The sequence below is a fragment of the Puma concolor genome, chromosome B2, assembly GCF_028749965.1.
Source record: "Puma concolor isolate L17-30 chromosome B2, mPumCon1.1.hap2, whole genome shotgun sequence".
Classification (NCBI taxonomy): Eukaryota; Metazoa; Chordata; class Mammalia; order Carnivora; family Felidae; genus Puma; species Puma concolor.
Window position 1 is genome coordinate 48,073,151 of NC_141671.1, and position 27,246 is coordinate 48,100,396.

Genomic DNA, 27,246 nt, shown 5'->3' on the forward strand with positions numbered 1-27,246 from the left:
AATATACTGCCAAGCCCCAAAATTATCCTCCTTCCCAACAATTGGCCAAAGAAAATAATAAAAGCTAAATCACAGAAACTGAGTACGGTAGTTAAGAACATGGGCTCTAGAGTCAAAGTACTCAAAGTCTAGTTGATGGCTAGTGTCAGTTAACTAGTCATAAGGCTACAGGCAAGTTTCTCAACCTAGTTATTCCCTGGTTTCTTAAAATATAAAATAGAGGTACTTCCTCATGGAGTTGCTGTAGGATTAAATGAAATGACTCACCTAAACCACTTAGTATTATTCCAGTACGCAGGAAGCATTCAAAAAATGTTACTTGCTGTTGCTAATGTATGCTATGGACTATCCGTAATTTACATTTTTTAATACTTATAATTAACCAAAAGGTCTTGAAAAATGTTCCATCGCAAAAACAGTAAGGGGACTGAATTACATGGAATTGAGAGACAATTTGAGTGCATTTACTGCTTATAAATAAGAAGCAACGAAAGAAGCAGGTGCCTCTCTACAAAGAGGATTTTAGTAGCAGAATTTCTTTAAAAATAATAGAAATATTGGAATATTGGAATATTATTCAGCCTTAAAAAGGAGGTTAATTCTGATACATGGTACAACATGGATGAGTCTTGAAGACATTATGCTAAGTGAACTAAGCCAGTCACAAAAAGACAAATACTTTATCATTCCACTTATATGAGGTACCTAGAGTAGTCAAATTCACAGAGATAGGAAGTGGAACGACAGTTTCCAGGAGCTGGAGGGAGAGGAGGATGGGGAGTTATTATTTAACAGGCACAGAGTTTCAGGTTTGCAAGACGAAAAGAGTTTTGGAAATGGATGGTGGTGATGGTTGCACAACAGTGTGAATATACTTAATGCCACTGAACTGTACACTTCAAAAGAGTGAAGATGGTAAATTTTACATTGTGTATTTTTCTACAATTAAAGTTTTTTAAAAATATAAAAGTTTACAGTTTACAAAGTACTTCAATGTAACATTATTTGACCAGTATGTGAAACCAGAACTTTTACACTTATGTGAAGGATTATCTAAAGCAATTTTGAACTTGCAGATGACATTAGGACCTTCCAAAAGGGGAAATGCCCAAGTACATAATAGCACAAACTAAGCAACCTGCTACCAACTATTCAATTCTCCCCTCTCTTCCCGTAATACCTGAACCGTAAATGCAGAGTGCTGATGTGCAAGAACTGTACTTCCAATCTCCTCTCACTACTGTGTGTATCCATTGAGATAGTGGAACTTTCATTTGTTCCTTCTAGAAATTCACCTTAAATCAGAGGAGTTGCCACCCTCCCCATGCCAAACACATCCAGCCCACCTACTTCCTCAACCGTAAGGTAGCACAAGGTAAAAGGAACCCTAATGACTGTGGAGCAACCCTACAACCAAGCTCTTGATAACCTACTTTCCAACTTCTTTCATATGAAAGAGAATTGACTCCTGTTTAGTTAAAGCTACTGCTATCTTTGTACGTGTGTTTGTCATATCAGTCAGTCAGAGAAAGACAGATATCATATGTTTTCACACATATGTAGAACTTGAGAAACAACAGACCATAGAGGAAGGGAAGGGGAAACGATAGTTTCAAATAGAGAGGGAGGTGAACCCATAAGAGACTCTTAAATACAGAGAACAAACTGAGGGTTGATGAGGGGAGGAGGGGAGGGGAAAATGTGATGGACATTGAGGATGCCATTTGTTGGGATGAGCACTGGGTGTTATATGTAAGCGATGAATCATGGGAATCTACCCCCGAAACCAAGAGCACACTGTATACACTTTTTGTTAGCTAACTTGACAATAAATTATATTAAATAAATAATAAATACATAAAAAACACACACACAAAACCATTCTTCTAACTTTTCTGTAAGGTTTAAAGTATTCAAAATAAAAAGTTTTGGGAAAACTGAAAAAATAAAAATAAAAAATAAATGTAATCCTGCACATATGGTCTTGAAATTGAAAAGGGCGATAAAAATATACAATTCTATACAATATAGTTCACAGGGACAAATGAGATCTATGAAAAGACATAAAATTGCAAAGTGTAAAAGCTGAATATCAAATGAGAAGAGTAGGCAATGCTTGCAAGAGTTCTGAGGTAATAGCAATTACAAGAAATAAAAGAGATTTTTTTATTTTTTTTTTATTTTTTTTTTCAACGTTTATTTATTTTTGGGACAGAGAGAGACAGAGCATGAATGAGGGAGGGGCAGAGAGAGAGGGAGACACAGAATCAGAAACAGGCTCCAGGCTCTGAGCCATCAGCCCAGAGCCCAACGCGGGGCTCGAACTCACGGACCGCGAGATGGTGACCTGGCTGAAGTCGGACGCCTAACCGACTGTGCCACCCAGGCGCCCCAAAGAGATTTTTTTAAAAAAGGTTTCATGGTAGAGGAGAGACTGGCCTTTTGCCATGAAATAATACGGTCTAACTTTAAGGTACGTAAAGAAACGGAGAGCAATGTCAGCAAGAAGCAGAGTGTAAATGATGAGAGAAAATACATATTAGTTACTCGGAGGAAAATGAAGTTTTATGTTTCCCAGTGGAGGGATCGTTGCTAAGATAGGAACACTGTAAGAACCTTCTTTTTCCACCACTCTGATTGGGGAAGATAAACCTAATACAGGAGTGAAATATCAGGGACCACATTGTGGATGCAGATATAAATGACATCTTCTAATCTAGTTTCTAATAGAAATACAGCTGATATTTTGATCTCCAACTGTCAGACACAAGTGTGCACTTCAAAACTGAATCTGAACTCTGGCAAGAAACAAAGTATAAATTATGAGCCCTCCCTGATTCTAACAATTATCAGAGGATACAAATTTAAAAATAAGTAGAATACAGTAAATGTCTAATGCCAAGATTCCTATAGGTAACAACACACTATGAGTACGTTGAAAGCAAAAAAATACAAACTAGCAACACACATAAACATAAAACCCACACTCTGACTTTATACTATTATTCAGACTCACTTATCAAATTCAAATTAGGTTATGATATTTTATAAAAATTCCTGCATCTAAAGAAGGAAAGCAAAACCCAAAAGAAGCAGAAAATACCTTTGCTGTATATTGGAAGATGTCAGCAATAATTTTCATGGATGGTTCTGGAGGAAAAATATAAGTATTTCTGACCATAAACTCCTTTAGTATATCATTTTGGATTGTACCAGTGAGTTTCTCTTTAGGTACACCTTGTTCTTCTCCAGTTACTATAAAAGTCGCAAGAACTGGAATAACTGCTCCATTCATGGTCATGGAAACTGACATTTTTTCTAAAGGAATTCCATCAAAAAGAATTTTGGTATCTTCCACAGTGTCAATAGCAACACCAGCCATTCCAACATCACCACGAACTCGAGGATTATCCGAATCATATCCACGATGTGTCGCCAGATCAAAGGCAACTGATAATCCCTGCTGACCAGCTAAACACACAAAGGAAAAACAATGTAGAATTAAAGAGTCTGGCATCAAAGTAAACTGATTTATGTTAACACTACTAACAGTGTCGATTCAGCTCATCATAGGATACTTTTATAACAAACATTATTTTTATGCTTATACATGTCAAAATAAATTTAAATAAAGACACTTCATCTCCTAAACTGTTTTCCCATATGGCAATATGTACAAACTGGGTTCCAGAACAAAAAGAACAAAACATCTCACTATCTTATGTCTATTTGAGGTTTTTTTTAACCTTGTTTTTTTTAATAACTTCAACTTTGTATGTCTTAATCCCCTTTACCTATTTTGCCCTTATCTTAACAATTTTAGGTAAAAAAATATTTTTTTAAGTTTATTTATTTGTTTTTAGAGAGAGAGCACATGTGCACATGAGCAGGGTAAGGGCAGAGAGAGAGAGAATCCCAAACGGACTCTGAGCTGTGATCACAGAGCCAGATTCAGGGCTCAACCTCAACAATCTGAGATCATGACTTGAGCCGAAATCAGAGTTGGACACTTAACCAACTGAGTCACCCAGGCGCCCCTCAGTAAAAATACTTTATAAGATTCATGAAAAGATCTGGCTGTTCACAAATAGTTAACATAACTTGGTATTTGTATGCTCACTTATTTTTATTCTTGTGTTTAATATGGTCATAACAAGATGTCTTGGCTATTCAAATATTCTGGAAAACAGAATTATGAACACCATGCAAAAAAATAAAAATAGTTTACACTAAATATGAGATCCTCCATCTGCAATATAAATGTACAGATCCTCAAATTTAGCAAACAATATAATTTTAATATAGATCAGAAAGAAATAGTAGTTAATATGATTTTTAGAGACCTAAGTGCCAGATTGCACTAAATATATTTGTACATTATCATTTGTTTATTACTTTCTTTAAACCATTTAAACCATTTCCTCTTTAATTCCTATCCTAACAACGTTAAGTAAAAACTCAAAGAGGGATGCCTGGGTGGTTCAGTTCATTGGGCATTTGACTGTTGATTTGGGCTCAGGTCACATTCTCATGGTTTGTGAGTTCAAGCCCCGCATTGGGCTCTGCACTAGCAGTGAGTGTGAAGCCTGCCTGGGATTCTCTCTTCCCCTTTCTCTGCCCCTCCCTTGCTCACACACATTCTCTATTTCTAAAAAAATAAAAATAAATTTAAAATAAAAAGAAATAAACTTTAATTTTAAAAAAGCTTCTCAAAGAAAAAGCCAATGTCTCTCATGTCATATGAGTTTAACTAATTCCTTTTTATGTAACATGTATGTAACTGTTATCGGCATTCAAGAATTTAGCACCCTATTCTGGATCACTCATTTTTTTGACGACGGAAGTTGAAAAACATTCATATTTCTCAGAGTATAGTCTTAACTACAAAATTATAAAGTGACTATCATTTTTACAGAGATCAACCAGTCTCCCTTCAAAAGAAGCCAGGAACAGGAAATATATGGTTGATCATAAATATAATGTTTTGCATAAAAATCTCACCCTTAATATTGTCTTTATAGAACTTATTGCTTTCTTCCACAGTACTAAAACCAGCATACTGGCGGATGGTCCAGGGCCTAAAGGTATACATGGTGGGATATGGTCCACGTGTGAATGGCTTCACTCCTGGAAGTTCTTCAGGTAAGTCATTGGTATCCCTGCTAGAATATAAGGGTTTTATGGAGATCCCTTCTGGAGTATGCCATATCAGGTCTTCTGGGTTTTTGCCTTTCAACTGCTTTTTGGCCAGGGCAGCCCATTCTGGATGAAGGGGTTGTTGCTGGTGCAGAAGTCTCCGCCATATAAGCCTGGATCCTGATGACTCTTTGAGCTGCTTGAGGTGATGAGGTGAAAGCAAAAGAAGCCAAGTCTTAGCCCTCAACATGATGGAGCATGGAAAACACCCAAAAGGAACACGAACTGGCCTAGAGAAAGAAGTACAGTATATATGTGTTTACAAAAGCCAAATGGGAACTATTGGTGAGAAGGGAAAAAAGGGCATTTTAGTATGATTTCATCTCTTCTTTCCTGCTTCCTATACCTGATAATTCGTAACGTTGGATCTTCTTCTCCACAATTACTATCATTGTTCTAGTCTTCTAACTCAATACTTTGTTAGCTGGTTTTACTGGCCAGTCTTAGGGTCTCTAATCCATTCTACACACTGACACCAATGCAAATATGGTCATGTCACACTTCACTTAGGATTTTTCAAAGGTTCTGCATTATTTAGAGGATAACATACAACCTCCTGATTTCTTCATTGAAAACATTTTTCACATCTACTTTATGACACTCATTGTGTTGGGTGCTGGAGATAATAATGGAGAACAAGAGAAATAGGCATTCAAGGTCTCTATGACCTGATCACTGCTTACTTCTCAGACTCATCACTGTTCCAGAAATACTGGATAACCTATAGCTCCCTGCATGTATCAAAGTTCCATGATTTGCTCTTGCTCTTCCATCTACCTAGAATGTTCTTCTCTGGCTAATCTGGCTAAGGCATCATCTCCAATACGCAGGGTTTTCTACATGCCAGGCACTGCTACAAGGGCTTTACACAGAGTAGCAATTTTCATCCTCACAACACCACCAAGATAGGTACTAATGTTATTCCCATTTTACAGATGAGAAAACTGAGACACAGAAGAGCCAGCATTTAAACCTAGGCAGCACTAGGTTTCAAAGTCCTAGCATTTAAATAATATATTCAAAGGTTTTCCCTGAACTCACATGCTGGGCTAAATGACCTCTTCAGTATTCCATACCACAGCACTGTTTCTCTCTTTAGACATCTGTCATCTTCCACACTACAACATATTAAAATACTGTTTTTAACTTTTATATAAAATATATTAAGGTGTATAAAATTATACACATATATACATATTTCTCTGCTAATTTATTAACTGACCCAACATTAGAGCTGTATATTCCTAATAACTAGCACAGTCTTACACTAAGTGACTAAGTCTGATTTCACCATTTTACACATAGAAATTAAGATCCAGAGAAATAAATGAGTAAAGAAATTGGATCAAAATTCCACTGTTCATCTGAATTATGTAAATACTTGCTAGAGTCATACAGCTTCAACATACAGAGCCTAGTATTTTAAAAGGTTTGGGGATGCAAATTTTATTAATATATTCATCATGCTCTATAATGTATAAAGCAACAAGTGGACTTAAAACTCTATTTTCTATACCATCTCTTACCTATCAATTTAATGAAACTTAAAGAAAAATAAGAATACTCAACATTTGTTAGACGGTTGTGAAACAAAAGAGAAACCACTGGTGGGAATATAAACTGCTTTAATTACTTTGGAAAGCAAATTGGCAATATGCACAAAAAGTGTCAGGACTGATTATGCCATTCCACTGAGGAACAACACTCCTAGGAAAGTTACCATATAAAAATGCATGTTTCCTATAGTTTTATTTGTAATAAAGAAAATTTAGAAACATCCTAAATGTCTAACAATGTAGGAATAAGTGAATAATAGTATATACAAGTGATAGAATTTTACATAGCTATTAAAATATATTTAGAAAATGGACAAAACCAATTTTTAATGTCAGAAGTCAGAAGAGTGGTTACTTATGGCAGCTAGTACAGAAAGCGAACAAAAGAGGTGCTTTGAATTTTTTTTTTTTCAACGTTTATTTATTTTTGGGACAGAGAGAGACAGAGCATGAATGGGCGAGGGGCAGAGAGAGAGGGAGACACAGAATCGGAAACAGGCTCCAGGCTCTGAGCCATCAGCCCAGAGCCCGACGCGGGGCTCGAACTCACAGACCGCGAGATCGTGACCTGGCTGAAGTCGGACGCTTAACCGACTGCGCCACCCAGGCGCCCCCAAAAGAGGTGCTTTGGGGCGATGGTCTTGATCTGAATGCTGATTATATGGATGTATTCGGTTTGTGGAAATTCATCAAATTGTACAATTATATGCACTTATATATACGTAATATACTATTATACATAAGTCAAATTTAAAATATGTTATGCAGTTTCTTTAAAAAGGAGACAGGCTCGGGGCGCCTGGGTGGCGCAGTCGGTTAAGCGTCCGACTTCAACCAGGTCACGATCTCGCGGTCCGTGAGTTCGAGCCCCGCGTCAGGCTCTGGGGCTGATGGCTCGGAGCCTGGAGCCTGTTTCGGATTCTGTGTCTCCCTCTCTCTCTGCCCCTCCCCCGTTCACGCTCTGTCTCTCTCTGTCCCAAAAATAAATAAACGATGAAAAAAAAAAAAAAAAGGAGACAGGCTCAAAAAGTATTAAGTGAGGGGTGCCTGGGTGGCTCAGTTGGTTAAGCGTCTGACTGGGCTCAGGTCATGATCTCACGGTTCATGAGTTCGAGCCCTGCATGGGGTTCTGTGCTGACAGCTCAGAGTCTGGATGGAGCCTGCTTTGGATTCTGTGTCTCCCTCTCTCTCTGCTCCTCCCCCACTCACGTTCTGTCTCTCAAAAATAAATAAACGTCAAAAAAAATCTTTAAAAAAAAGTATTAAGTGAAAGAATCAGGATAAAACATTGTAAATGCAGTATGTTCAACTGGGTACAAAGTACACAGAACAAAATGTAAAAAGAAATACAACAAAACAATTCCCTTTATTCTTTTAAAGCTACTATGATTTTTACTCTATTATATCCATGGGGTCCTTGTCATCCATCTTCTTGCAAGCATAATGCAAGCATAAACTACATGTACTAGCTTAAAAATAGGTGAGAGAAATAATTTATAACTGAAACATTACAGCAATGACATAAAAGGTAATTTGAAAACTGCCTGATATGAGATTGTAGACAGAATATATCACATTCATTTGCATAAAATACTGGTTCCCCAAACCTGGACAAATGATAGGAAAGAGCCCTCTATTTAGTGACTTCCAGAAAATCACATGGCAAATTCCAGAAAATCAAAGGCTGGAAACAGACATCACAACTACTACTGATGGCAACAGGACTTCTGACCTTTTCTCACCATAAAGAGGCTTCAAGGATCCAAAGAAAAAACATGTAAAACAAATATAAGTTACTGATGATTACAATATGTTAAAGAGTAATGATGAAGCCCATCCCTACAGACCCTCCCAAAATATGGGTAAAATACCTACCGTTCTGAATCAAATAACTCTCAAGTTCTGTTAATATGTGGTTCCACATTAATACTTTAGGAAAGGCTAACCACCTTCAATCAATGTTCAAACAATTTGGGTTGGAGATGACAAGACACGGCATGCAAATTGTATTTAATATTAGCATAAGTGTATCATTAAATATTAGAAAATGATGGGAGAAAAATCATCAAGTGATTTAAAACTTTACACACATACACACACTATCCAAGGTTTCCAGCGTCTCAAAGATTGCTCTTTCAAGATAAAACAGAACAAGTTAGTAAATTATAATTTTATGTTAATTTAGACCTCTCTTTCCTATTTCTCCTCTTACCCTTCACTCCACAAGTATAGACAAAGTCATTTTCAGTCCTCCACCTTTTACAAATAACCTCACAGTAACAAGAGCTGCAGCCTAGAAGAGAGACAGCTGTGGCGCCCGCGCACCCCTCTGCAATCTTGCAAGCGCCCTCTGCCGAGCGGCATCTCGGGGTTTTGGGGTACCCGTGGGAAGATGGCGACATGGCCCCCGAGGCGAACTAACACCTTCTTTCCAGAAGTACCTCCGAATTCCCACTGATCACGCTGAAGAGAAGTCGGTCGAGACTTTAAACCCAAGAAGATAGGGGAGAGCGGGATGCCGTCACAGTGGGAAGGTAAATAAGGAAGTCGGGAGGAGAAAAAGGACAGGCTCAGAGGACAAGGATAAATGGGGAGAGAGGAGTCAGAAGAATGGAGGGCAGTGAAAGGTGACATCCCTAAATACACAGTCTTACTCACGGCCTGCCTGTCTCAGACCTCGGCTGTGAGAGACGGCGGCTGGGCTTCGGAAGACCCAGCCCTAGAAGTCAGAGATCCACACAGCTGAGCCCCTCACGGAGCTTGCGCAAAAGTCAGCTGGAGGAGTCAGGGGGTGTAGGCGGACACCGCCCTCCCTGCAGCCAATCTCGTCGCGCTCCCGTGGGCGCGCCTCTGATGACGTTAGAGGGGGGCTAGAATGCTCGCCTCTCTACTCCCCAGTTTCCGGTTTCTACCCGCCCACTTCCGGGCCTTGTTGACTTTTAACGGTTTTGGCGCCAATTGCTCAGAGTTTGGCCTCCTGGAGCATTCAATAGGTACCTTTGGTGAGTAATGAACGCTTTTTATCGACGGGTGCGTCCAGCTTGCGGAATGAGTTTTGTGGCCAGTGCGATTATGGCAGTCTCCGCGGCTTGTATTTCGGGAGCGTGAGATGATTTTCCAGTGAGAGGGAAATCACTTTTGGGGCCAGGATTGAACTGTTTGACTTGCGAGGCCGGAGTGAAGCCACGCCTGGCGCCTCAGTTCCTCCTTTCCCCAATTCATCCGCCTCCTCGTTCGTTTTCCATAATATCCTGCGGCCCATCTTGGGGCGAAGTGCAGCTCTAGAGATTAGTATCTTTGGGTACTAAGGTAACTTCCGTCGGCAGCGTTGCTATCCCGAGGCATTTGTCAGGAGGTAAACATAGAGTATTTTTGTGTTTTGCCAGACTTGGCGCTCGCCCTGTGTGCCTATATAGAGCCCTAGGCTGAGAGAGTTGGTTTCCACGAATTTCAGCAAACCGATAAGGAAAACAGGACAGCGTAGGAGGTCACCCTGTTTCCTACAGAGTAAGGGTAAATTCTTTACTGCAGTATAGTGTCTGGCCGCAAACCACCGTTCCAGGCTTATTTCTGTCCCATTACTCAGTCTTATTTCTGTCCATTACTCCCATACACATTAAAATATCGCTGAATTTTCCCTGTCCCTGAACAGACCAGTTTCTTTTAAACTGTTCTGCCATCAGGCTTTTGCTGTTTTCTCTCAAATACTTCATTCCTGGTCCTTCTGGCTAAATATTTCAAAATGTAATTCACATGTTACTTTTTTTTTTCTGCATAGCATGTAGCATTCTTCCCCCACCCCCACACACATCATTTCGAGTCATTCATTTATTTGTCTTTTCTAGCTTTTTCACATGGTATGTAATTTTATATAGCAATTGTTTTCATATCTGTCTCTACCCACTACCGCTAGGCTGTGGTTTCCTGTGGATCTAAAACGGCAAAATTTCTATTCCTTTTACATTTATATTAAAATTTCTATTCTAGTTCCTTTACAATTAGCCCAAAAGTGATAGAAAATTATGACAGTTCTTTATTGAATTCTTACTATGTTCTAAGCATTTTACGTATTCTGTACAAAATTTTAGCTTCACAAAAACCTTTAATGTTGGTGCTTTTTAACTTTAACCCATTTTACCAGTAGGGAAATTGAACAACTTTACTTGCCTAAAATTGTACAGCTAGTTAAATGGCAGAGTTGAGATTGGGAACTAGGCCATTTATCCTTATCCCTGACTTGCTCTTGGCAGTGGTTCTCAATCTGATGTCCATTCCCACCAGGGGACAGTTTTAGTTGTCACAACCTGAGGGGCTGCAAAGAGAGGGTGCTTGCAACTAGAGACCATAACTGCTGCTAAACATCTTACAATGCATCCCCCACAACAAAGAGTTACCCCATCCAAAATGTTGATAGTGCGGAGGTTGAGAAACTTATTGCGCTATGGTTTAGTGCCTCAAATAGGTATCGATGAAAATGGTGCATCTCCTCTTGCCGGTAGTCAAAGACCAACTTTTATTTATTTATTTATTTATTTATTTATTTATTTATTTATTTACTTTTAATCTGTCACAACTGATTCTTTTGTACAGTACAACCCAAAATTAATTACTAGTCAAACCCGTAGAGTATATAACACCAAGAATGAACACTAGTAAACTTTGGGTGATATGATGTATCAGTGGAAGTTCATGAATTGTAGCAAATGTACCACTCAGGTGTGGGAAGTTGGTAGTGGAAGAGGCTGGGGGTAGTGAGTGGTTACAGAGGGTATATGGGTACTCTACATACTTGCTGCTTAATTTTGCTGTGAACCTAAAACGTCTCTAAAAAAGAAAGTGGTGTTTGTTTGTTTGTTTGTTTTTAATAAATTACTGGAAAAATGACATTTAAAAAGAAAAAAACAGCCAATTATTTTATAGTCAAGTTCAGTATACATAAAATTGTTGCAAAATTGCAATAAAAGTTTCTAAAGGGATACTGTCATTTTCTATATTTAAAAGGACTGTCACAGTTTGTGAGTTAAATTTGGAGTAGCAGTAAATTATATGTTCTTGAATAAAGAATATCAAGAAAAATTGATAAGCAGAACCAAACTATACATAAGTGCCAGCTGAAAGTTAGAGACCATAAGAGCCCACAGACTTTTAGAGTGGAGTGGTGTGGTTAGGAGGCATGGAGAACAGGTGGTTCATGCTCTGGGAGGGTGGACGGAGGCAAGCGAGCAGCTCAGGTAGAGGGCATAGTGCATGCATACTCAAAGTGTGTTCAGGAAATCCTCAAATGTACTAGAGAGAGAGAGAGAGAGAGAGAGAGTCTTACAAGGAGTAGTGGGAGAAAAATATGGAACTAGGCAGGGCTAGATTGTTCAGGACTGTAAATGGCATGGTAAAGAGTTTGGGTGTTGTATGCTAGGTATTGGGGAAGGATTTTTTTATTTTTTTTTTTTAACTTGAGATAATAATTTATTTTGTTCCAGAATTTGGGATCAGAAACAACTTGGTAGGACTGACTCATATCTTTTCCATACAGGATCAGCTGCGGCATATTGATTGTGGCTCAGGTACATGCCAGGCTGGCAAGTTGGTGCTGGCTGCTTTTTGGGAGTTCAGCTGGGGATTTTGCCTGGGGCTTCAGTTCCTCTCCAAGTTAGCCTTCCTTATAGCATGGTAGCTGGGCTCCTAGACCAAATATCCTAAACATGATGAAGTTGAAGCTGTGATTCTTTCCATGTTTAGGCCAGGAAACTGGTACAGAATCATTTCCACCGTATTCTACTGTTCAAACAGTAGAATGCCAGGATTTAAGATAAGGGAACATAGACTCCATCTCTCAATAATTGGAGTGAGAAGGAATTTGCACCATTTTTAACCTATCGGATGAAGTGAGTACTAAATTCCAGCCCTCTTTTGCTGCCTCGCCCAGATACTCTTCAGTGAACAACCTGTACTGCTGTATATATGGCAGCCTTCCAGGAGAGGTCCACAAGTGAAACTCTCATGTGGTTTGGCTTTTTTAAGTAGGGGAAGTATAAGGGCATGGATGACAAGTTGAGAAAATCGGGCATCTCAGGAATATAACACGAGAGACTAGGTGTAAAGCACCACATTGTTCAAGAGCAGGGTAAAGTGTATTTTAACTTTCACGGCTTTTTGTCAATGATCTTACAAGTAGTCCTTAAGTGTAGTTGGTGATTGTTCAATTAATTATGTCTCACTATTTGTGTTAATCTTACTGAAAAAATCTTGAAACTTCACCTTTTAAAATTTGAAGAAATAGATTTATCCGAAGTACCTCCTTTATTATCTCTCAATCTCCGTATATATTTAAACTCTAAAATTTTAAATGGTGACTGATACATATCTAACTGTATATGCCTAGAAAACATATATATGTAATGTATACACACACATATATGTATACCTCATTTTATCATACTTCACAGATACCGTGTTCTTTACAGATTGAAGGTTTGTTGCAATCCTGCATCAGCAAGTCTTTTGACTCCATTTTTCCAACAACATTTGCTCGCTTCCTGTCTCTGTTACATTTTGGGAATTCTTGGAATATTTCAAACTTTTCCACTATTATGATATTTGTTATGGTGATCAGTGATTGACTTGCTGAATGTTCAGATGATGGTTAGCATTTTTCAGCCATAAAGTATGTTTTAATTAAGGTATGTACATTGGTTGTTTTTTTAGACATAATGTTATTGCACACTTACTAGACTACAGTATAATGTAAACATAACTTTTACATGCAAATGAAACCAAAAATTTCATTTGACTCACTTTATTGCAGTATTCATTTTATTGCAGTGGTCTAGAACAGAACCTGCAATATCTCCCAGCTATGTCTGCAAACACATTCACACACCCCTCCATGTATACTGTACCTAACTTCTAAGCTACCTACTCCTTATGGTCTAATGCAAGAATAAACATCCTATTCCTCTGTTCCTTTTAACAGTGAAAAGTTTGGTGACTTACTAGTTAGTAGATAGGGAAAAGGAGTCATTCTAAATGTTGTCATTGACATCTTCATCCACTTCTGTGCCTGTTTGTAATTTGTGGGAGGACAGGGTAATCAGTATACTTCTGTGCTTTTTTAAAATGCAAATAGCCCAAGCAGAGTTAGAGCTTAAATCCTTATGAGTGAATTTTCCACCTGAATTTCCACAACATAGATTCATAATATGATCCTAAAGATTATCTCCTTTCATAAGGAGAATGGAGAATATCTGTGACTAGAGTAAGACAATTTAATACCTTATATTTCCATTTTCTTGGATCTAAACATGGAGATAATGTTACTGTATTGAGGAAGTATAAAGTAAGAAATGCAAAAGCATTTTCACATAATTTTGTAAAGCCATAAAAATGGAAGATATTTTTAAGAATGAAATTGAATTAGACACACTTACTTTAATAATAACTGATGTTTGTTTTGAAATATGCTTAAATGTTCTAAAAACAATACTGTCCGAAAACTTTCATTACGATTTTTTTAAAGCAAATTTGGAACATGTATAGTAGCTCTTTTTAACAAAATTTGTTATGCAGGCTTAAGCTTTTCTGTGTCCTTTTATCTTTCCAGACTTTTTGTTATGATTGTTCTGTTTAATCAAGATGTCTAACAAAGCAGGGGCTTCCAAGAAAAGACCTCAACAGTTAAAAAAAAACCCAAAACGAAAAACTGATGATGAAGAAGTGGAGTTACCAGAGAGAAAGGTAATGAAAATACTGAGTTTATCATTTAGAACTTTGTGATTGAAAATATCATCTGTTCTATGTGAAGGAATATGTGAAGACTAAAGGGCAGTTTTACTACAAATTGTAGTAATTCATATTATGTGAGAGCTATTGCAATATGATTTGTAAAAGTTCTCAGATGAAAATTATGTATTTCAATTTCCAAAGATACTGATCAGAGAATTATTTTCAGGAAGGGGTAATGGGGCATTGCTAAGGTTTAAATGTGAAGACTAGGAATAAAGTGTATAGAGATTCTATGTTAAAAGGAAAATCTGTGAGTTAGGAGAAGATATATTTATTATCATAGAGAAAAATTACTTTGGGAGAAATTAGCTTCTGTCTACCATCATTGTGCCCCTCTCTTCCAAAATTTTTATTATAAAATAATTTTAAAAATGTGTTTTTCCCTATGTTTTTTTGTAGGTGAAGTATATAACACTATTTCACAGGCAAAATGACTAACAATTTCTTTAAAACATTCTTTGACATTGTATGGAATTCTGCTGTACATTATCACCATTGTCCAGGAATTGCTTTAGTATATCTGCTGCCTGTGATAAATACACACTCTTGTTCTGCAGAAGTGGCAATCTACTTTTTTCCATCTTGTCGGAAGATATATGGATACTCTTCGACGTACATGACAAATATATATCAAAAACGCTATCTTTTTACCTGATGCTTAATTATGTGTGCATGTGTTTTTTCCTTTAGGTTAGAAACACAGCAAAAAATAAAAATCCAAAGCATCTGCCTTCTGAAGGTATTTATTTTCTCTAGCTTATTTAACTTGTCTGTCGGTCTCAATACTATCTGTATTCATGAAAAAATTCTCAGCATCTTGTTTATGAGTTCTGGAAAAGATAGTGATAAACAGCTGCATTCTCATTTTTGCAAGAATAAGTAGTACTTGTTAGTTATTTTCTTCAACTGAAATTTTACTTACCACCTCTAGCAAAATATTGTGTAGGATTCTAAATTGATAGGAACTAGAAAAAAACCAGTGTCCCATAGTCTGAATTATTACTGATTTGTGACATGGAGACACATGATTTCTCTACTGATTTCTCTTTAAAACAGATACGCTTCTGTCCTACCACCATTGTATAGATTAGTTTGGAGCTACTGTCCAATTTTGTTTGGAGTAAATTAGTTTGGAGCAGTCATCTTTACTTAAGCATCACTTCTTTGAAGAATTCCCTCCGTCTTCTCACCAAGACCAAGCTAGGTCCTCTGGTTTTATATTAGTGTAGTGCACATAGTACATAGAACTTTTTCTTTTGTAATGCTTTGCATACTTCTAATTATAATTATTTTATCTCCCTTCTCTCCAGAACTAATCTTCAGAGGAGCCAGTAGCATATCTCCTTTGTTTATCCCTTATAAGTAGAACAACATCAACAACCTAGGAGACCCTGAATATTTTGTTCCAGTTGCCATTCAACATTTGGTAGAAATAGCTTTCTAGTCTTCTCAATGAAGCTCTTTAATTTATATCATTTCTGGGAACCAGACTTTTATATTGAATCCTAATAAGTGTAGCCTGGTTCTTCATTTAGAATTGTCTTGGGTTTGTATCTGCAATGTCAGCTACTAATATTTTAGCTAACATAATAATAGACAGCATATTCATATTTGACACTTGACATTATGGCTGTGTAATAAAAAAGAAGTTAAACGATTCCTGCAGTTTTATAATATTTTGGTTCTTGTAATTCTATTAGCTTTTTAAAGTAAATTTATACTTGAAACTCTTCCTAAGTAAAAACATAAAACTTTGAGATTGACCAGAGTCTCTTCTCTCACCAGTAACAGGACAAACAGAGCATACTAATCTAAAACGGGTAAAGGTAGCATTCAACAAGAGAAAAACCTGGCAGCCTCTTTCAAAGAGGAGCAGAGAGCATTTACAAGCTATGATGGAATCAGTAATAATGTAAGTATGAAATTTTTTCACTCCTGATTTGTGCTCAAATGTTTCCTACAAACGGTATCCTTTTAACTGTCATTATTTGTTTTAATGGTGGTAGGGTATTTTTCTCTTTCAGAAGAAGATACACGTAATGTCTTGTGATGCTATTAGCCTTAAGCAAGAAGTCTTTATTAATTTCAGAAGCTTATCATTCCATCAAAGAAAGAAAAACAAAGCCTATGTGGCATAACTTGCTATTTGTAAACTTTAAAGTTGTTCCCTCACTAGGGATATTTAGGAAGAAGTTGAGTTGAATTGGCACTATACGTAAGCTACCATCGTGCTAAAGGGGATATAAAGATGGATTCTGCCATCAAGAAACTGAACTCATCTAAATTAATTACAATAATAAAATGTAATAAAAAGAATTTTGATTCTATCTGTGCTTAAAATGTATTTAACATAAAATAAAAAGTGATTGATTCTTCCTGGCTAGTAAGAGACACATGAAAGAAATCAGAGAGAAAAAAGTAAACATTGTATTAGTTGTATTTCAAACTACTACTTATTCAATATGTTTTTTCTTTTCCAGAACAATTTTGAGTAACAATATTAGAGAACATGAACAAGTTCAGTATCATCTTAACTATCTAAAGAAAAGGTAATATAGTTATGCAATAGAAAATTGTTAGAACATAATTAGTAAAAATCTCATCTGTTCCTATGTTATCAGAACAGACATTTGTGGGATATAAAGTTTTTCTTTCATACTGGGTTTTCATTGTTGTTGTTGCTTCTATTGTTTTAAGAAGATGAACAATTTGGAAATGTATATTCTAAACTGCTGCTGCATGCAATTCTGAAGTTAAGAGAATTTATTAAGAAAAGAGTCTGAAAATCACAAAATGCCTACTTCTACAGTTCATTGTTTTGTATTGGGATTTGAAAAAATATTTTGTCAATTTTAACTCCCTTCATGTTGAGCAATTCGAAGTTAACAGTTTACTGTTCTTATCTGGTATTTTTTGGAAGATGAGTTTTGGTTTCCACTCTTGTTAAAACCCTACAAATCTTAAGTTGTAGGGTTTTGGAGAATGCCAAAATGCTGCTGCTAGGTAAAAGCAACCAAATTTAGATTTTCCTCCTTGATTTCTTCCTCGAATTCAAGAATCAAATCTAGGAAAGCTGTATTGCTCCCTGCTACAAGTGAGGATAGTAATAGGTTAGTTTCTATTGGTGATCTAATCAACCTGGTTTGAAGGAGGCTTTCTTAGCCTTGTTTTGTTAATTTTTTTTCTGTTTTTAATTTGTTTTTTTATCTTTTTGTTTTTAATTTGTTCTTTAATTTTTTCCTTTATTATATATTTAGAAAGGATTTCTTAACTTTAATATTGAATAGTATTTATGATGATAGTACTTTTGACAAAGCACTCTATTTTTTGAATGTTTATTTATTTTTGAGAGAAAGAGAGACAGAGCGGGAGAGGGTCAGAGAGAAGGAGACACAGAATCCAGAGCAGGCTCCAGGCTCTGAGCTGTCAGCACAGAGTGTAACACTGGGCTCGAACTCATGAAACACAAGATCATGACCTGAGCCAAAGTCAGACACTTAACCAATTGAACCACCCAGGCGCCTCTGAACAAAGCACTTTAATCTTCATGTTTTATTTGCCTTAAACTCTATGGCACTCACTTATCTTCAAAGCCATTGTTAGAGTAACTGATATAGAAGTTCTTTTTCATTGGTCACATTGTCTGAGACAACTGAAATAGCATCCAGGGTCATAATTATGACTTACAGAGTAGTGTTCCATCTTTTATCCAACAATCACAATAACCAATAGAATTATGTGCTATAATAGTCCAGGAAACACTTTCAGAAGATACAAGGAAAGTTTTACTTTAAAATATGTATAAATAAAATTGTATAAAAATTAAATTGTATAAATAAATGTATATAATACAATTAATTGTTAAATATGTAAAATAGAATTTTTTCCTTTCATGAAGCAGCTTAAGTGCCCTATGATTTGAGATAAATCTTAATAAATTGAAAGGTTTAAAGATGATGTGTCATGGCTTTTTATGGGTGACTCACTGCTAATGTTAGCCACTGTTAATAAAAGAATATTATAGCCCTTGAGAATATGAGGTCAGAGAAGAGATGGCAACAGTACTTCAAACAGAACAAAAAACAAAAATAATGGTACTAAAAAAGTAAATATAATTATGTTTTTATTTTATCCCTAAGATTGCTACAACTGTGTGAAAATCTTAAAGTCCCTCCCAAAAAGCTGAAAGATTTAACTAATGTGTCAAGTCTACTGAAAATGGAAAGGGCAGAGCACAGAGCTAATGAAGAAGGTCTGGCATTATTGCAGGTATGATATTTGAACAGGGAGTCCGTAATTAGAGTTAGGAGAAAGGGGAAGAAAACAAGAAATTATTTTAATTATCATGATATTCTCTGAGTAATGAATACTGATATTAGAACAAGTAATTCATTAAATTATTATTATTATTTTTATTATTATTAGTCAAAGCAAAAACTTTGCCTAAACTTTGGGCCTCTAAAGTTAAAAGTACTTCTAATATATTAATGATTAGCAATTCTATTTTTTTTATCTGACTTTAACTGGACTACTATTTTGGATTATCAAATTACAGGAGGTCATCACTAAATGCTATAGAATTTCAAAACATTATATTAGTTTTTCCATTCTGTATATGGTACTTATTGACAAGAAGAGCATGGTCATCATTATTATTGTTGTTTATTATCATTATAGCTAACATGTAATGAGGGCTCTCTATGTTCTAGGCACTACTCTAGGCACTTATATCCCTTAATTCTAAAAATGACTTAAAGAGGTCTATGCCATGTGATCTCATTTTACAAATGTGAAAAAAGAGACATCCAATACTTTTAGCTAAAACTTACACATACTGCTTCAAGTTATGATGTAGACCTTAGCCCAACTTCAAATTCTGATTCTTGATCATTTTCTTGTAGAAGGTAATGGGAGATAACATTGGGTATCATGATTAACTTCAGACTTTTAATTAGTCAATATTTGAACATTTAAGAAAAGCAAACTTAGGGGGTTTATTAAATAGTTAGACGTTATATCCCTTAGCCACTTCAGAGCAGTTTGTGGGTAATGGCACATAGGTCTTTGTTAGCAATTCAGAAAATACAGTTTGGGTGGTAGTTGATGCAAGGAATGTGCATGCCCAAGGATTTCTAATAATTCAGAATTCACATTTTATTCTGGTTTTTCCATACAATCAACATTGGATGGATTTGATTCTGAGCAACAAATTTACATATATTATAAATTAATGAAATGTATATAATTTACATATATTATAAATTAATGAATTATATACGTTTTAAATAGAAACTCCACTTCCTTCGTGTTGTGAGATGATAGCCAAGTTTTTATCCCACTGTTACTACTTTTTAAGAGTATATTTTAACTACTGATATAGTTCCACCATGTAATGAGCACCTGGATGACATTAATACAGGTTATTTTTTTTATTTCAGCTTTATAGGCCTATAATCTTAAGATATTTGAAGCGTACATTGTAGTGACTTGATATATGTACACTTTGTGAAAGCATTCCCTCATCTGGTAAATTCACACATCATCACCTCACATGATTTTTTTATTTTGTGTGTGGTAAGAACATTTAAGTTCTCTCAGCAAATTTTAAGTGTACAGTACAGTGTTGTCAGTTATAATCACCTTGTTTCACACTAGGTCGTCACACCTCATTCATCTTATAGCTGAAAATTTGTACACTTTCCTAACCTCTCCCCATTTCCTCCATCCCCCAGGCCCTGCTAACCACTTTGTTACTCTTTTTTGTGAGTTTGACTTTTTTTTTTTAAGGTGATTTTAAAGTAAATGATGGCAAATGTTATCTTAACATTTAATATTTGCATAAACCACTTGAAAGTGATCAAACATCGTAAATGATACTGTGATTTTTATAATACTTGGAAGCATTTCTGTTTTACAGCAAAAACTGGACCTCCATATGCCAAAAGGGTAAATAGAGTTAAATGGAAAAAACTGTTTTCTCTGTACTCAGCACCCCTGACACCAAATGTGTGGGTTTTCCATGAAGCACTTTTCCAGTTCTCTGCAGACACCAACTAGGTGTCCTACAATTTCATTCAATTCTGACACTACCTGAAATTAGTACAGACCCCACAGGTTAAGGGCTCAGTCTCACAAGACTGCCCCCCACTTCAGATGACAGTTGCCATCCACTCCTGTACTTCTGACCAACCAAGTACAAATCAGGTATTGCCATGACCCTCTCCTCACTTTCAGTAATTTGCTAGAACAGCTTACAGAATTCAGGAAGTCACTTTACTTACTATTACCCGTTCATTATAAAGGATACATTCAAGAACAGCTAAGTGGAAGAGATACATAGGGCAGGATATAGGGGAAGAGTGTTGCCCTCCCAGCACCCCAACGTGTTCGCTAACCTAGAAGCTCTCTGAACCCAGTGTTTACAGTTTTTATGGATCCTTCATCACGTGAGCATAACTGAATATCCAGCCCCTTTCCCCTTCTCAGGAGATCGAGGAGTGGGGCTAAAAGTTCCAACCCTGTACTGACATGGTGGGTTGCTCTGGCAACCAGACTCTGTCCTCTCTAAATCATTCATTATTAGCATAAACTCAGGTAAGGTTGAAAGGGGCTTATTATGAATAGAAAAGATGCTGCTGTCACCCCAATCACTCAGCAGATTACAAGGATTTTAGAGGCTCTGTGCCAGAAACCAGGGATGAAGACCAAATACGTATTTTTTATATCACAACATTACAACAGTCCTAGTTTTGCTTGCTTAATATTCAGTTACTCAATGGAAGCACTGTTGGCATTTTGGGTATAAGAGTTCTTCATTGATATAATAGAGCCTTTGAACTAGGAGTTTGTAGGTTTTGTCTGTATCCATCAGTTTTCCGCTGTGTGTCTTAGAACTGCTGCTTTTCCCCACTGTAGCCTAGAGTTATTCTTGATGGTGACTCTCCAAAACCTGTATCAGCTAATGAGTAACAAGTTGTATTCATGCAACAACAGTGTGTTCATTGAGCTCTCTCACTCCGTGATGATACTAGGGAAAAGGCAGTCAGCAAAGTCTTGGAGTGACTCTGAGAAGGTGGTAAAAGATCTGCTGGGCCTTAGTGTTTTAATCTCTGTGGATCTCTGCATAAGAACAGAACCATAGAATTTCACAACCAAAGTTAACATAAGAAAATATACAAATAAGGACAAAAAATAATCCACAGATAACAAAAGCATACCAAAAACATGTGTTCACAAAACAGATGAACACTAACCTAATTGTCAAGCAAACAAAGAAATTCAGAAAAACTATAGAGGGTATGGAAAAAATCATTAATCAGGATTAGAGATACCAAAAACTGCAGCTACAGAATTCAGGGAAGAATTAAAAGTAAAAGAAAGAAACCTTTCAGGTGTACAGACTAAATTAGAAGGAGAATTAAACACAACAGATAATACTTAAACAAAATAAAGAGAAAATTTTAAGAATCAAAAAGAAACATGGAAATTTTTAAAGGTATTGAGAAAAAGTGACAAATGTAAGAGCTCAGCAAAGAAGATATGGCATAGGTAGGGTAGGAATACCCGAAGAAGATAACCAAAGTGATGCAACAAAATAATTTTTTAATTACAATGGAAATTTGTAGTCCTATTAATACTGTTTTCTGTATTCAGTGCTGTTATTCATTCCCTCTGGGTTGGGTCATATGGTGGCCCCCAAAATAAGATGCCCAAGTCCTAACCCTGGAACCTGCGAATGTGACCTTATTTGGAAAGAATCTTCCCAGATATAATTAAGGATCTCGAGATCATCCTGGATTATCTTGGGAGGGCCCTCAATCCAAAGACAGTTGTCTAGTAAAGAGACAAAAGTGGCCTTATGCGGAGACTTGGAGGAAAAGTCTGTGTGGGGAAAAAAAAAAAAAAAATGCAGAAATTGGAGTGCTGTAGCCATAGAAGCCAGAAGAACCAAGAGAGGATTCTCCCTTAGATATTCCAGAGGGATCTGGAATCTGCCCTGCCAACACCTTGCTTTGGACATCTGCCTTCAAGAACTGTGAGAGAATAAATTTCTGTTTTAAGCCACCAAGTTTGTGTTTGTTATGGCAGGAAGGGAATACATGCACCTTACATATAGTGGTATTGAACAGCACTCTTCAAAATCCAAAAGCCAAGTCACAGGAAATTCAGGGCTGAGGAACAGGTGAAACTTGACCAGCAAATGCTAGAAGGCAAACTCTCTAGTTTCTAGTACAAGTAAACTGGAAGTAACCAAAAAAATTGGAGTGGAAAACAAGAGATGAAAAGAGACTTCATATGCACTTATTATAATGACCAGAATCTAGAACATGGAAAACAATAAATGCAGACAAGGATGTGGAGCAACAGAACTCTAGCTGGTGGGAATGCTAAATGGTACAGCACTTGGGAATACGGTTTGGCAGCGTCTTAAAATGAAACATACTCTTACCACACAATCCAGCAATCACGCTCCTTGGTATATTGCATATGGGTGTTTGTGGTAGCTTTTATTTATAATTGCCAAAAGTTGGAAAAGTCCAAGATGTCCTTCAGTAGGCAAATGGATAAATAAACTGTGGCACATCAGACAATATTATTCACCACTAAAAAGAAATGAGCTATTAAGCCCTAATGAGACATGGAGGAACCTTAAATGCATATTATAAAAGAAACCAAACTGAAAAGGCTACACATACTGTATTACTGCAACTATATAACATGAGAGTGCTCCAGAAGTGGGAAAACTGGAGAATAGAAAGATGAGTGATTGCCAGGTTTGTGTGGTGGGGATAGAGACGAACAGGCAAAGCACAGATTTTTAGGCCATCAGTCCTGGGGCTCTGCCACATTTGCACGGATCTTCCAGGATCTCTGATTGTAGCAGTTTTGCCTAGTTTTTGAGGAAATACTCTTGTACATGGGGTATATAGATCTCCTTGCTCCAGGGAAATTAAGTTTCCTTACAATGCATTATTATATTGGTAAATTAGTTTCTAGGAAGTCTACTTTTTGAAAGAAAAAAAAAGAAATATACCGGTTTCTTCCAAAAGTGTTTCACTGTATGAGATTTTTTAAAAATATGTATATGTATATTAATACCTATTTGGGTTTCAATTAATAATATATTCAGTTTAAAATATTAACTTTTTATTTCGGACTCAGGAGGAAATAGATAAAATACTAGAGACCATAGAGTCAATGACTGGGAATATTCACAGCCTAAAGAACAAAATTCAAATTCTGACAAGTGAGGTGGAAGAAGAGGAAGAGAAAGTAAAACAGGTAATTGCTTAATAATGTATTGCTAGAGTGTGGATAAAATTTTTAATGCTTACCTTCCACCAAGACAACTTTTGAATGTAAGAAGAGAGAAATCAGCCTTTTGAAATAATCTGTAGCTTTCTTTTTCAACTTTAGATGTTTCAGATAGATAGTGGGGTACTCTGTCTTCCAGAACTTTCTCAGAAGAGTCTCAAAGCTCCCACACTTCAGGTAAATGCCAATTTACCATATCAACTATATCACCAGTTATGAATTGCATATATAAAACCATAATATCCTTTTCTTTTTTTTAAACAAATGAAATACATAAGTTTTTAGTAAACATTATTTTTCTCATTTGACAAAATGGTTTGAACATATTTCTTTGTGAGCATCTTGTAGATCTGTCTCATTCTTGTCAATAGCTTTATAACATCCCATTATATGAATATACCATTCCATAATTTGTGAATTACTAAAATGAAGACTTTGCAATTATTTGCTCAGTACACCCTTATACATACATCTTTACATATTTGTGTGGTCATAAGTGTAGGATAGATTTCTGGAAGTAAATTCCAATAGTTGAGTTTATGCTTCTAAAAATGGCCTATAACTCTTCATAAAATAGTGCTGTGTTATTTGTAGCCGACTATATGCTGGTATCTGCCTTCACAGGTTCCCAGTAGGTATTATAGTGTAAATGTTTATAATAGGGCACCTGGGTGACTCAGTCACCGGTTAAGCATCCAATTCTTGATTTCAGCTCGGTTCATGATCTCATGATTTGTGAGATCAAGCCCCCTGTCAGTGCGGAGCCTGCTTGGGACTCTTTCTCTCCCTCTTTCTCTGCCCCTCCCCACTCATGCTCATTCCCTCTCTCTCTCTCAAAATAAATAAACTTTAAAAAATAACAATTTAAAATAGGCTTATGTATAATCCATTTAGGGTGAAAGGAGAGGAAATGGGCAGAGGGAAAACAGAATAATACAAATTTGAAAGAGCAGAAATAAGTTGATGAGTACTGAAGTTTGGATGATGGATATATGAGGCTTTGTACCATTTTCTCTAACATAATTGACATTTCTTATAATAAAAGGTTAAAAACTAATTATATGGGTGAATATGGTCAAAAAGTATAAACTTCCAGGGGCGCCTGGGTGGCGCAGTCGGTTGAGCGTCCGACTTCAGCCAGGTCAGATCTCGCGGTCCGTGAGTTCGAGCCCCGCGTCAGGCTCTGGGCTGATGGCTCGGAGCCTGGAGCCTGTTTCCGATTCTGTGTCTCCCTCTCTCTCTGCCCCTCCCCCGTTCATGCTCTGTCTCTCTCTGTCCCCAAAATAAATAAACGTTGAAAAAAAAATTTTTTTAAAAAAAGTATAAACTTCCAGTTATGAAATCAATGTGAGGATATAATGTAGAATACAGTAACTAGTCAATAATACTGTACTGTATATTTGAAAGTTCCTAAGAGAGTAAATCTTAGAAGTTCACATCACAGGAAGAATTTGTAGCTATGTATGGTGATAATTGTTAACTAGACTCATTGTGGTGATCGTTTTGCAGAATATACAAATACTACATCATTGTGTTGTATGCCTGAAATTAATGTTCTATGTCAATTATATCTCAATTTGTTTTTTTAATTTTAAACTAATTCTGTTATACCCACAGAAAGAAATTCTGACGTTAATTCCAAACCATAATGCTCTTCTGAAGGACTTGGATGTTCTCCATAATTCACCCCAGATGAAGAATATGTTAACTTTCATTGAAGAAGCCTATAAGAGACTGGATGCCTCTTAATGAGGTTTTTTTTTTTTTTTAGACTGTTCCATATTAATTTAATGTCTATGAATTTATAAAACTGTTACTTGTGATGATATTGCAGAGGGTGAGTCTTCTTCAGGATGTATTTCCAATACACACTTAAAATTAGCCTTATAGATCTGTTAGCATCTAATGCCCTAAAAACTGTTTTGAGTAGTTGCCAAAACTGGGAACTCACATTTCTGTTGCTGTATCTCTGGTTATTTGCCTGAAGCCATGAAACAAGGAACAGTCACAATCTAATGATTTACAGTGACTGAATTGAACTCATTTATTGGCTAGTGCAGTGGAAATGTGGTACTGTCATATATAAAGTGTGTGTAGTAGCTGGTACATAGAAACATAATTGTTTGCTAGCATTATTATCCTTTAGCTCATGACTTGCATTTTCTGTGTGGTTATCTGGAACTTGAGAAATCCCCAAATGCCTTAATTCTTTTACATAACCCCCTGGATTTTTGTGGCATAATTAAGATTTGCCAGGTGTCTTTGCCTTTGGAGGTAGCATGACCATATTTCTTTGGTTGGTTATTGACTAGATGTTGAATATTTTCCACTATTATCAAAGCATACTTTATCTAAAAGAAACCTAAGCACATTTATCCCTTAAAAGAAAAATCAAACAAAAACCCCTTTCTATAAACCTTTTCTCATTGTAGTAATAAGTATATGTGTGTGTATATATATATATATATATATATATAATATGAGTAAATTATCATTTGAATATATTAAAAGTCTTTTCTGTACACTACAGTATATTGTCTGATTTGCTTTTATTTATTTGTAAAATAAAATAACAAATAAATGTAATTTCTTGGGGCACCTGGATGGCTCAGTTGTTTCAGTGTCCGACTTTGGCTCAGGTCATAATCTCACAGCTCATGACTTTGAGCCCCCACATCGGGCTCTGTGCTGACAGTTCAGAGCCTGGAGCCTGCTTCACATTCTGTGTCTCCCTCTCTCTCTGACCCTTTCCCACTCATGCTCTGTTTTTTTCTCTTTGTCGAAAATAAATAAACAGTAAAAAAATTTTTAAAAACAACTGCAATTTCTCATTAATTTTCTTTCTAGCCTAGACGATCTTGTCAGTTAAGGTAGAAGGTCCCATAATTGTGTTGATACCCTCCAGGCAGAAACACAACCTTAGTTAAACAAGTTCCAACTAAAGCTCATTGCAGTAAGGGAGACCACACTGTCATGTGGAACCCTAGGGAGCTTTAATGAAAGAGTCAAAAGCAATATCCTTTTAGGAAAAAATGGTCAAGGAGAACATTAATAGATCTTAGAGGAAGTCTTCAAGAAAGGAAACCTGCGGTGCAGCGTTTAAAGAAAACATTTTGCTATACTTGGGACTGCCTGCTAAGTGCCAGGCAAAGGAACTAAAAGTACAAGGTAATACAAAATCCGTAAAGCCCCTCACTTGGAAACTTGGAACTTTTGTTTTTAGAGTGACAAACAGAGCCCCAACTTACAGATCTTTCTCATTAATCATGATGTTTATAATAGCTTTTGATGGGAAAGACGAGTTAATTAAATGTCTGCTATTTCTCTCAGAGCATCCATTCAAGGTTATTGCATGTCTGCTGGAATTTTTATTCACCATTTTTACTGAGTAATCAGTTCT

General features: G+C 36.4%; 2 protein-coding genes across 8 annotated transcripts in view; one reads left to right on the plus strand and one right to left on the minus strand.

The window, feature by feature from the left end:
• MMUT (methylmalonyl-CoA mutase) overlaps window positions 1-9,558 on the minus strand; it is a 36,701-nt gene extending 27,143 nt beyond the window's left edge. The window contains exons 1-3 of one of the 2 annotated variants that reach the window (XM_025925141.2): window positions 9,411-9,558; window positions 5,002-5,426; window positions 3,104-3,471 (exon numbers count right to left, since the gene is read on the minus strand). In XM_025925141.2, the coding sequence (XP_025780926.1) occupies window positions 3,104-3,471; window positions 5,002-5,386 (753 nt within the window). In that variant the 5' untranslated portion in view covers window positions 5,387-5,426; window positions 9,411-9,558. Of the gene's footprint in view, window positions 1-3,103; window positions 3,472-5,001; window positions 5,427-8,964; window positions 9,149-9,410 lie in introns of those variants that run through there. The other variant, XM_086707038.1, reaches the window with a different exon arrangement.
• Window positions 9,124-26,661, plus strand: CENPQ (centromere protein Q). Of its 6 annotated transcripts, none has more exons than XM_086707042.1 (10): window positions 9,124-9,286; window positions 13,572-13,599; window positions 14,346-14,483; window positions 15,222-15,270; window positions 16,317-16,443; window positions 17,012-17,080; window positions 18,671-18,800; window positions 23,694-23,813; window positions 23,949-24,023; window positions 25,464-26,661. In XM_086707042.1, the coding sequence occupies exons 3-10, from the start codon at window positions 14,382-14,384 to the stop codon at window positions 25,593-25,595; spliced, it is 804 nt and encodes a 267-aa protein (XP_086563168.1). In that variant the 5' UTR covers window positions 9,124-9,286; window positions 13,572-13,599; window positions 14,346-14,381; the 3' UTR covers window positions 25,596-26,661. The 6 variants fall into 6 exon arrangements, with proteins under 6 accessions (XP_086563168.1, XP_086563170.1, XP_086563171.1 ...); XM_086707041.1 differs by lacking the exons at window positions 9,124-9,286; window positions 13,572-13,599 and adding exons at window positions 9,580-9,754; window positions 12,489-12,634 and having other exon boundaries at window positions 14,350-14,483; XM_086707040.1 differs by lacking the exon at window positions 9,124-9,286 and adding an exon at window positions 9,581-9,754.
• The last annotated feature ends 585 nt before the right edge of the window (window positions 26,662-27,246 follow it).